Source organism: Rutidosis leptorrhynchoides, chromosome 9 (assembly GCF_046630445.1).
Source record: "Rutidosis leptorrhynchoides isolate AG116_Rl617_1_P2 chromosome 9, CSIRO_AGI_Rlap_v1, whole genome shotgun sequence".
Taxonomy (NCBI): domain Eukaryota; kingdom Viridiplantae; phylum Streptophyta; class Magnoliopsida; order Asterales; family Asteraceae; genus Rutidosis; species Rutidosis leptorrhynchoides.
This window is the reverse complement of record NC_092341.1, coordinates 346,251,182-346,264,031: the sequence shown is the minus strand read 5'-3', so window position 1 is coordinate 346,264,031 and position 12,850 is coordinate 346,251,182. Positions and strand designations below refer to the sequence as shown.

The 12,850-nt window shown below is 35.5% G+C and overlaps 1 protein-coding gene across 1 annotated transcript; it reads left to right on the top strand.

Annotated features, from left to right (window-relative positions):
- The first annotated feature begins 3,527 nt into the window (after positions 1–3,527).
- Positions 3,528–4,083, top strand: LOC139869161 (uncharacterized). The gene is made up of 2 exons (XM_071857483.1): positions 3,528–3,541; positions 3,636–4,083. Exons 1-2 carry the CDS (start codon positions 3,528–3,530, stop codon positions 4,081–4,083), a joined length of 462 nt encoding a protein of 153 aa, XP_071713584.1.
- Positions 4,084–12,850: the final 8,767 nt, after the last annotated feature.

Sequence of the window (12,850 nt, the reverse complement as noted above, 5' to 3'; positions counted from 1 at the left end):
AATTGACGAGAATCCTAAAGGTAGCTACCGGGTTTAACACCCCCACCCAGAATGTTCACTAGACGGAAGGGCTAGTGGGCGTGGTGTTTAGTACTTCGAAGTTTATATGATTATTATACAGACGAGATGTTCTGTTTTGGGGATATTATTATGCGCATTATATGTTAAGGTCGGTTACCAAGCCAAGCTATGAAAGTAATGAAAAGTGAATGTTATGTATCGAGAGAATGATTTTATACACAGGTTATGTGTATGTTATTTTTTTTGCACAAGATATGTGTACGGTTACTAAGATTTATGAAAGATGATTTCGTACACGAGAAAGGTGTACTGTATTTAAAAGATATCGCATGTACATTACATGTGGGTATAGGATTCGGGCCCATTTGTACCATGCACATTTAAATCTTGTGGTCTATCAAACTGATGAATTTTATTGTTTTATGATAAACTTATGAACTCACCAACCTTTTGGTTGACACTTGAAAGCATGTTGATTCTCAGGTATGAAAGAAACATTCCGCTGTGCATTTGCTCATTTTAAAGACATTATTTGGAGTCGATCATCGCAATGGAATCAGATGTAGGTGACTTCGTCCAGATGGATTAGGACGGGTCCTTTCAATATACACTTCAATGATCAGCTCCTTAGCAACCCATGTGAGTCATTAAACATGTGGGAACTATCATTTGACAACTAGCATGAAATATCTCACAAAATTACAAAAAATATTATAAATCATTCATTAATTATTTACATGAAAACAAACTTACACATCCTTTATATCTAATCCATATACCAACGACCAAAAACACCTACAAACACTTTCATTCTTCAATTTTCTTCATCTAATTGATCTCTCTCAAGTTCTATCTTCAAGTTCTAAGTGTTCTTCATATATTCTATAAGTTCTAGTTTCATAAAACCAAGAACACTTTCAAGTTTGCAAGATTACTTCCAAGCTTTCTAATCCAATCCAAGTAATCATCTAAGCTTAAGAAATCTTTTTTATTTATAGTAAGATATCTTTCTAATACAAGGTAATACTCATATTCAAACTTTGATTCAATTTCTATAACTATAACTATCTTATTTCGAGTGAAAATCTTACTTGAACTTGTTTTCGTGTCATGATTCTACTTCAAGAACTTTCAAGCCATCCAAGAATCTTTTAAAGCTAGATCATTTCTGTTTACTTCCAGTAGGTTTACCTACTAAACTCGAGGTAGTAATGATGTTCATAACATCATTCAATTCATATATATAAAACTATCTTATTCGAAGATTTGAACATGTAATCCTAGAATATAGTTTAGTTAATTCTAAACTTGTTCGCAAACAAAGTTAATCATTCTAACTTGAATTTTAAAATCAACTAAATACATGTTCTATATCTATATGATATGTTAACTTAATAATTTAAAACCTGAAAACACGAAGAACACCGTAAAACCGGACATACGCCGTCGTAGTGAAATAAGTGGCTGTTTTGGGTTAAAAAAATAAAAAGTATATTAATCTTTGAATTGGAAGTTTATTTTCTGTAAAAATGATATTAAATATGAACATGATACTATATCCAAAAATCATGGTTAAACACAAAGTGAAAGTATGTTTTTCAAAATGGTCATCAAGATGTTGTTTTTTCGACAGAAATGACTACCTCTTTAAAAAATGACTTGTAACCTGTATTTCTGACTATAAACTTATACTTTTTCTGTTTAGTTTCAATAAATTTTAGTTCATTATGAAAGCATAGCAACTTGAATCACTCAAAATGGATTTGAAACGAAGAAATGACGGGTAAAACAAAATTGAATAAATTTGCTAGTTTTAGCTACGAAAATTTTGTAACAAATCTAGACTAAACATATCCTAACTAATTTATATTGTATTATACATATTATATAATCTTGGGATACCATAGACACGTATATAATGTTTTGACATGTCATATCGACCCATCTATATATATTATTTGGAACAACTATAGACACTCTATATGCAGTAATGTTTGAGTTAGCTATACAGGGTTGAGGTTTATTCCAAATATATATATACTTTGAGTTGTGATCTAGCCTGAGATGTGTATACACTGGGTCGTGGATTGATTCAAGATATATATATTGATTTATTTATGTACATCTAACTGTGGACAACTAGTTGTAAGTTACTAACGAGGACTACTAACTTAACAAACTTAAATCATAAAAACGTAATAAAAAATGTTGTGAATATATTCCAATCATAAATTGATATATATGTACATATTTGTTATAGGTTCGTGAATCGACCAGTGAGTTATAGTAAATGTTTTACAAAATAGACACAAGTAAGTAAAAATCTGTGAAAGTGAGTTATAGTCCCACTTTTTAAATTTAATATTTTTGGGATGAGAATACATGCAGTTTTATAAATGTTTTACAAAATAGACACAAGTACGTGAAACTACATTCTATGGTAGAATTATTAAACCGAATATGCCCCTTTTTAGTCTGGTAATCTAAGAATTAGGGAACAGACACCCTAATTGACGCGAATCCTGAAGATAGATCTATTGGACCCAACAAGCCCCATCCAAAGTACCGGATGCTTTAGTACTTCGAATTTATCATGTCCGAAGGGAGTCCCGGAATGATAGGGGATATTCTATATGCATCTTGCTAAGGTCGGTTACCAGGTGTTCACCATATGAATGATTTTTATCTCTATGAAGTTTGCGAAATGCCTGATATGAGATGTGTTATAAAAATGAAATCTTGTGGTCTATTATTACAATTTGTTAAATATATAGGTTAAACCTATAACTCACCAACATTTTTTGTTGACGTTTTAAGCATGTTTATTCTCAGGTGATTGTTAAGAGCTTTCGCTGTTGCATACTAAATTAAGGACAAGATTTGGAGTCCATGCTTGTATAATATTGTTTAAAAACTGCATTCGAAGGCATATATTGATGTGTAATATTATTTTAAACCATTATGTAATGGTCGTGTGAAAACCCTATATTTTAGATTATCATTATTTGATAATCGTCGTAATATTTTAAAAGTTATGGTTTGTTTTAAAATCGAATGCAGCCTTTGAAAAACGTCTCATATAGAGGTCAAAACCTCGCAACGAAATCAATTAATATGGAACGTTTATAATCAATATGAACGGGACATTTCACATGCTCCTCAGAATCGGATGCCAAGGCATGATATGATTCCTGTCAATTCGCCATGGCCATTTCACAAGTGGGGTATTGACATTGTAGGGCCATTTCCCGCAGGACCTGGCAATGTCAAATTCCTGATTGTGGCAATTGACTATTTTACAAAATGGGTTGAAGTTAAGGCGGTTCGCACTATCACTGGTGTGCAAGTGCAAAATTTTGTATGGGAATATATTGTTTGCAGATTTGGTATTCCGCGTAAATTAGTTAGTGATAATGGTGCCCAAATTGCGAAAGATCCTTTTAAAACATGATGCACTGATTTAAATATAATCCAAAAGTTTACGTCATTGGCGCATCCACAAGCTAATGGATTATGTGAGGTAACCAACCACGATATTGTTAGCGGTATTAAAAAGAGGTTATGCGAAAAGCGAACTGGTTGAGTAGATGAATTACCCAATGTGCTGTGGGCAGATCGCACTACTTTCAAGAAAAGCACAGGGAAACACCTTTTAGTTTGGTATATGGCTCTGAGGTAGTAATACCCGCAGAAATTCTTGTGCCAACGCATAGAGTTGCTAACTTCGAGGAAGAAGCAAACGATGATGCATTGTGCGAAAATCTAAATTTCATTGAAGAGCGAAGGTTAATGGCTGCTATCAGAGAGGCAAAAAATAAACAGCAAATAGCCAAGTACTACAACAAAAGAGTGTGTGCTTTATCTTTTGATGTAGGCCAATGGGTACTGCGAAATAACGATGCAAGTAGAGAAGAAAAGCTTGGCAAGTTAGTACCTAATTGGGAGGGTCCTTATCAAGTTGTGGCAATTAATGCAGCAGGTTCATATAAGCTCGCAGATGTGGAAGGGCGAACTTTACCTAATGTGTGGCATGCTGCTTTATTAAAGCGATATTATGCGTAATTCTGTGAAAATAATATGAAGGCCAAAAATGCATATGCATAAAGTGTGAAATTCATTGCAAGGCCTATACTTGATATTCTTTATATGTGTTTTTATTTTTAATTTTTGCAAGTCTTGATCACACTTGTACGAATTTCAAAAGTTGACACTTGTAAGAGTATGCAAAGAGTTTATTTGTGAAATGCCAAAAGTTTATGAAATCTTTTGTATCCTGTTTCATAGCGATGAGGTGTTTCGCGATGTTTAAATAGCAAAGTGATGAAACTGCCCACTTTCGCAGAAAATAACTATTGCGAAAGGAACTTAAAATCCTAAGTATTTGATTTTGCCAATACTTAGATGCTTCGCAATGCTAACTGATTTCCTAAGGATCGCTTTGGCGGACTTAGAATATTCATAACGTATAAATATACACGCATACAGATTGTTTCGTAACAGTACATACTTATTATGTGCACAATAATAAAAGTTGGAAATTGCAAAGGACAAGTCCGTGTTATTAATATTATGATGAAAGCGCTATATAAATAAAAGTACTTGCAAATATATATGGAAATGCGAAAATTTTATTAATAATGGCGCAGAGATAGCTTCGTGCAAGACTTTACAATATAATCATAGCTTAGATAAATCGAGTTCAATGATGTCATCTGCAGTAGCATCATCCTGCTCGCTTATCGCTGAAATTTTTGGGATTGGAATATCCGCTATGTTTTCTTTCGCAGTAGCAAATGCATCTAGAGCATCTGCGAGCTAGCAAATGCGGTCTTCAATCACTGATGGTAGTGGATTTGGTATGGTGCAGTACGGAGTAATCTCATCCAAGAATTCCACTCTTTCGCGCAATCTCAGCATAACAGCATATGTTGAAAACTGAGCAAAAACAGGGTGCGAATTAAGCACTTTCCTGGCAAACTCTGGCAAATGTTGGTGAAGCTTGGTGAATTCAAGCTTCATAGAAGCCGTGGCAGCTAGAGCGTTGTCTCGCTCCGCAGTGACCTTCATAACCCCCTCCGTTAATGCATTAATAGTAGCTTGGAGGCTGTTTTCTTTTTCAGCTGCAGTTGAAACCTGCAGTTTTAAGTCATCCACCGCAGTTTTTGCTGCGGTGAGTTCATAAGAGAGGTCGACACAGCGCTTCTCGCTGTCCGTATCCTTAGCTTTCCCGGTGTTGTACTTTGCCTTTTTAGCCTCAAGAAGGTAGAAAAATTGTTCTTGACGGCAAATCATATCATACGCAGAATTGAAGCACATGTAGAAATTCTGCACAAAACTATTATGCGCATCAAGCATATAAAGCTTTGAAAATTCGCGGTGAAGTTCGCCTGGGATGGCCAACTTCATTTGTTGGCGCTGATCTAGTGTTGCAGCAGAAGAGGCATAAGTATATCCCGATAAATCGTCGATTCTCACCCCATAAGAGTCGGGTGAGGTGCGGAACAACTATGTGATCTGGTCAAGCGTGTTTGGGCTCGCCAAAAAGGGGTCACCAGTGAAACCGCCTACAAAAACATGTAAATTATAAGATACGCAGAAAAATACGAGCATTAATTATGCGATAATGTTCAAGGCTTACCTGTTTGCCGATCCCCTTCATAATCCGATATAATCGGATTATCATAAAGAGTGGTGTTGGTTTGCTTTAATTTTTTACTTTGTGATTGTGGCGGCGTCTGGTAGGGTCGTTTAGTGGAGCTTGGTTTCGTAAGGGGAGATTTGGAGGTCAAATCGACGATTGGAATCATTTGCTTCTCTTTTGATGCCGACGATTTAGCTTCAAGGCTTTTTAATAGCTTCGTGATCAAGGTTTTTGGGTTAGCCTTGGAATCCACTTCGTCGATCTTCATGATAAAATGAATTAGGAGAAAGAAAGAAGTTTCTAAGGAGATGTGAATATTTGATTAAATTGCGAGATATTTCAGAGTAGCGAGTGGGAAATTTGTGATTATGGACACTGATATATATATATAGGGGAAGTACGAATGCTAATCAATTGCGTTAAGTGTCCGTTGTAATAATTTAAACGGTAATATTTTCGCTAACGGATGAAAACGGTAACTTTGTTTGCTGTAACGGTAACAAAGGCATAGCGAAAATATTATAATGCGGATAGCGGTCATGAATAACTGCAAATTTTTAAGAGTTTATCATGATGCATTTACTTCACAAGATGTATCATAATAAACTGGGGGGACTTGATCATATACATAGCATTGTATATGTATATTTGATTAGCTAAAGGCTAAAAGCAGAAGTAACGTGAACTATAATCAAAAGGCTTGGAATATTTGCTGAAAATAAAGATAGCGGATCAGTTTCTGCGCTAATAAAAGACTGCGAGTCATTCCGAAAAGTTTCTGCGGATAGTTAAATAGTCCGCAGACCGCTGATATCGACTAAAAAGTCACGTTTTCACCCCGGTATTAAGGCCCAAAAACAAGAAAGATTCGAACTTTGTCGAAAAAATACCCACTTCGTCAGTTAGAATTGAAGAACAAGTAATTACGAAGACGGTGCAAAAAGAATCAAGAGAATCGGAGCTAAAACGAAGATTCTAGAGCGAAAACGGTAAAAGATAAGAAATCAAGTTATGATCCAGGGAATTCAGGCTGACCAGCAAGCCATACGGCCTGCCATACGGCCTGCCATATGGCCTGCCATACGGCCTGCCAGTATGGAAACGGCCTGCCATATACGTGCCACCACACGAGCCACCAAACGGCCTTCCTTGCATATGGCCTGCCAAATACGGCCTGCCATACGGCCTGCCAAACGGCCTGCCAGGCGTACTTGGCAATTTTCAAGTCTATTTAAAGGGTCTTTGTTATTCATTCCAACACACACTTCAATTCACTTCTTTCTCTCTCTTGTACAATATTAGTCACACTTTCAAGGCCTTCTCACCTCCGAGCGGGAAATTAAGTACCCGGAGGCGAACGCTGAAGATTGTATTAGGAGAGCTCTGGAGTCTTGAAGTTGTCACTTTTGTATTCGGAACTCATTTAATCTACTGGTACTTCTATCCTTTATCTTATATAATGTTTTATGATATTATTGCCATGATTATCGAGTAGTTATCTTTAGTGTATGCTATGATGTAAGCAATTATAATGTCGAAATAATATTATGGTCTGTGTATGTTGTCGAAATGCTTTCCAATTATGCTTTAAACTCAATCGCTTTTCCAACTAATAGAACGTAGTTATAGGCTCTGTTATTGGGAAGTCGCAAACCCCGATTCAGAGTACACTATCTGTGTCACCCCTTGGTAAGAGAAGTCTATCGGATACAACGTAAGATCGACCGAGGCACACCGGTTGTAGTAAGTCTATCGAGCTATGGATTCTGACTGAGGAATCCTTCGTAGTGAAATATCTGACTAGACCCTTAGTACATTGTCGGTCCTAGACCATGCTAGTGTAGTCACCAAGTATATAAACTTCGTACGTGCATGCTGAAGCACAGCGGTTGTTGTAAGATGTACCTCTGCTAAGTAAGGCCATGGAACACAGTTAGTGTTGACCAGTACACTGCACCATAACGCGGTCTCAAGCATTACACCCCGCTTGAGGGATTCTTAGTTAATTAAGGAACTGTTTGTTTAGACACATAAAGGATTGGACCGTTAGGATAACCGAACGTGTTCATGGAAGTCAGACTTGACTTGGCCATGGTGTTCTTTATGGTTGAACTCTTTTTAAGGGCCTAACTATCTTTTACCAATCATTAATGAAAGCATTGAAGCACATCACGTCTCTCGGATATGGTACACCATGTATTCTATTATGCTTAAGAAAGTTTAGACCATTTTGGAATGTTAATACGTCACCCAACCGAGTCCCTCAATTGGATGAGCCGTCTGAACGTGTATGCCTGTAGTCAGACTGCACGGGCGTCGAGGGTAAGGGACGTTGCTGTCTATTTAGAATCTTCAAGCCTAACGCAGTACCCAGTGACATGTCTTATGACAAGGGCGTTTAGGACCAGTGTAATGAATACAAGGCCTCTGCCTATTCATGAGCCAGCATTCCATAATCTCGGCAAAATAACTGATGAAGTCATAGTATGCACTTACTTTAACCTTATCTGAATTACAAATTTTATCACATTTAGTTTATCTATCTTATAAATTAGAAAATCCCAAAATTAAATATTCACTACTCCCTAACTATCTTAGGCTACAATATAGGTTCGATGTTACTGATATCTCAAAAATACGACTCTAGGTCATACTTCCCTTACTTATAAGGAGTAGTAAGATTTAGGCCCCGCTAAATATAAATTTAAAACAGTACCCTCTCCCACGAGTGGCTGATCCTGACGAGCCGCGGCCTAACGACACCGCGCAATTAAAACCGTCCGTTTCGGCCATATCAACCGCGGATATTTCGAATACTATAAATAGGGAGCTTGGCCTCTCATTTATAGGTGGTTGATTCTCTGCCATTTGCCCAAGCCATTGTGATTTTCACTTGTGACTTTGCCCAAGGAATTTCTACAGTGTGCTAAGGTGAATTATGCTAATTGACAATCAAGACCGGGTCGGGGTGGTTGATCACTTGGTTGAAAAGTGAAAGACGATCATCAGGGCCCAAAATAATCATCAAACATCCCATCCTCCATCTTAATCTCATTACACTCAATCTGTAATTAAGTAATAACTTGATATAGGATTGATCATCTATATTGGTTTGTAAAGGATCCACAGTAACTGTTTGTGAAGGTTCATCATACTAAATAGGTTCCTCTAGCACAGTTCTAGTGGGTTCCTCATCCACCAAATACTCATAAACTTTATCCAGATACACATCCTCCCCTTAGATTATAAAGTCGATTCCTCTAATGTCGGAACTGAATCACTGGAATCTGAGTCATCATCATTAGTCCCTGTCACTGGTGCTTTATTATCAGTTGCACTAAGCACTTGAGATTTCACACGCACATCAGACATACTTTCAGCAGAGATACGCATGTTATACATCATTTTTTCAACAATCTCTTCATCCTCAGAGTCATCCTCTGGAAGATTGAATGAATCAAACAACTTATCATAATCAAACTGCCACGTGTACCCTTTACCGGCTGGAATTGTTGCATGTCTTTGAACATCAATTTCGGTACATTCCCCAACGCACTGTGATTCCAAATTATAAACCCGTTTGCACGCATTCCCATAACTCAAGAACCTACCTGTAACAGCCTTCGGATTGAATTTCCCACCTGTATCTCTAACCATTATAGTACAAAGAGAGCCAAATGGTTCGACATGTTTAATGTGAGGTTTTCTTTTTATTAAGAGCTCATAATATGTCTTGCCGTGACGTTTCACAACAAGCACTCTATTCATCGTATAGCACGCATTCAAAACTGCTTCACTCCAAAAGGTAACTGGTAATTCTGAGTCAGCCAGCATGGTCCTAGCAGTCTCAATTAGAGTACGATTCTTTCTTTCAGCAACACCATTCATCAGCGGAGTGTAAGGTGAACTGAATTGTTGTTGAATTCTTCTTTCATTACAATACTCTTCCATTTCTTATTTTTAAACTCTGTCCCATTATCTATTCAGATCCTTCTAACCCTCAATTTATACAACGTTTCAAGCCTCGTGATCAGGATCTTGATTTGTTCAAAAGTATCACCTTTACTTTTCAGCAACATAACCCATATAAACCGTGAGAATTCATCAGTAACCACTAAGTAATAGGAATGTCCAGTGATTCTCTTCTTGTTAACTGGACCGAATAGATCCATATGAAGCATCTCAAGAGGAGGTCAATGGAGTGATGTTTCTTAGCCTTGTGTGATTTCTTAGCTTGCTTCCCTTTCTTACAAGGCACACAACCATCAGGAGCCTGAAACCCTTTTACATTTACCCCTTCCACTAAACGATTGTGAACTTAATGGTTCATTTTCCTGAAACTCAAGTGAACCATCCTTTTATGCCATAACATAGACTCTTGTTCAGAAGCTTTGGACACAAAAGCCTGATGCCCTGTAGCTGCATTCACATAAGCCTTTGACATATCCAGAATGTATAAGTCTTGACATCTTAGTTCCGTCATAAGAATCATATCTTCTGGAACTTTATAATCTTTTCTCATGATGTAACACTGATGTTCGTCAAATAAAACTTTGTGCCTCTTATCACACACTTGAGAGACAGACAGCAGGTTATCGGAAATTTCCTTTACATAACTCACTTTTATCAAAACTGACCGAGGAATTTGAAATCATCCCTTGAGCAGTTATAAACCCTCCTTGATCACCCGCAAAAGAAACAGGTCCACCCTTAATAGATTTAACATCATTCAGCAGAGACATGTTTCCTGTCATGTGCATGGACGCCCCACTATCAACAATCCAAGTCTTTTTGTTTGGACTGTAGGCGACCTGCACAAACAATTTGAAAAATGATTAGTTTGAGGGGGATACCCATGACTTTTCGGCAATGGGTTTCCCATCAGAACCCTCCTTTGTTACCCATACTTGGCTTTTATGTAAGGGTTTCTTAAATTAAACATTATCTTACTTAATCCTTTTACTATTTTCAGTCTTAGACGGATTCTTATAAATCACATGTTGACTAGACCCTTGAGAGTTAGGTCTAGATGAAATTTGATTCTTAGGAGGAGAAACTGATCGAAACTTTTGAAAACTTTTAGGGGGACACAGCTCAATCCTCCTTATCGGAGCTATGAATCGTTTTGAACAAAGAATAGCCCTATGACCTCCTAACCCGCAATGCAAACATGAACGCACAGTTTCTACATTATCATCCCTTGAATAGGAATTGAAGCTAGGTCTACGAGCAGGTGGAGATCTATTTCTTAAAAATCTGGGTGGAGACCTCCTGTTCACAGGGGATCTCTTAGGAGTTCTCTCAGGAGACCGTTTCGGTGGAGGAACATACTTTGATTGTGAATTACAAGCTGGTTTCAAGAAGTCCTCCTCCTCAAAATTAGGACCTTTAACAAATTTAATTGGGGATCGGTTCCTAATCCTTATCGGTCTCTGATTTGCAGGGTTTTTCAAAATTTTAACAGTTTTAAGGTTAGGTGTAAAGACCCGTCCTAATCCATTCAGACGAAGTCTATATCGATTATAAACGATTCACAACAGTTGATTACATCGCGAGGTACTTGACCTCTATATGATACATTTTACAAACATTGCATTCGTTTTTGAAAAGACAATCTTTCATTACATCGAAAGTTGACATGCATGCATACCATTTTATAATATATCCAACTATAATTGACTTAATAATAATCTTGATGAACTCGATGACTTGAATGCAACATCTTTTGAAATATGCCATGAATGACTCCAAGTAATATCTATAAAATGAGCAAATGCACAGCGGAAGATTTCTTTCGTACCTGAGAATAAACATGCTTTCAAGTGTCAACCAAAAGGTTGGTGAGTTCATTAGTTTAACATAAATAATCAATTCCATCATTTTAATAGACCACAAGAATTTCATTTCCAGTTCTCATAAATATATGTCTCATGCATAGAGACAAAAATCATTCATATAGATTGAACACCTGGTAACCGACATTCACAATATGCATATAAGAATATCCCCATCATTCCGGGATCCTCCTTCGGACATGATATAAATTTCGAAGTACTAAAGCATCCAGTACTTTGGATAGGGCTTGTTGGGCCCGATAGATCTATCTTTAGAGTTCGCGTCAATTAGGGTGTCTGTTCCCTAATTCTTAGATTACCAGACTTCATAAAAATGGGCATATTCGATTTCGATAATTCAACCATATAATGTAGTTTCGATTACTTGTGTCTATTTCGTAAAACATTTATAAAAATTGCGCATGTATTCTCAGCCCAAAAATATAAAGGGTAAAAAGGTAAATGAAACTCACCTAATGTATTTTGTAGTAAAAATACATATTACGACATTGAATAATGCAGGGTTGGCCTCGGATTCACGAACGTATATCATTTGTGTATTCATTAATATATATATATATATATATATATATATATATATATATATATATATATATATATATATATATATATATATATATATATATATATATATATATATATATATATATATATATATATATATATAATCGTAATCGAATAAATATATATATTATTATTAGTGATGTAATTTTTATATTAGTAACTTATATATACTTCATTAATTAATTAAATGTATTCATTTTGTATAAAAATATTAATATAGTTATATTAATATATATTTGGTTAATATTGTATTAAAATACTTAATTTGTTATATATGAATATCTATATACAAATGTTAATAATAAAAATTTATATTAGGATTTATATATGATGACAACATATATTTATATAATAACTGTTACATTTTATATATAGCTTAGTTACTATCATTTTAACAAAAACATAGTGATATGTATTATTAATATTATTGTAATGTATTTTTTTTATGTAAAAAATATATATTTGTCATAATACTGATAATGATACTTATGATAATAACGATGGTGATAATAGTAGTAATAATGATAGTAACAATGTTTATTTTAGTATAAATGATAGTTTTAGTAAAAAAAATAATTTACTATAATGATATAATGATAAAAATAACAATGTTAATAATAATAATTAGATTTATCAAAAGCTTCGTGTTCATAAACGTATTCAATACTACACTTGTATTCCTATAATTATAACTATTTTCCATAATGTATCATATCACTTTTATTATTAGGTTCGTTATATGAATGTGGTTGACACGTTCATAATTATA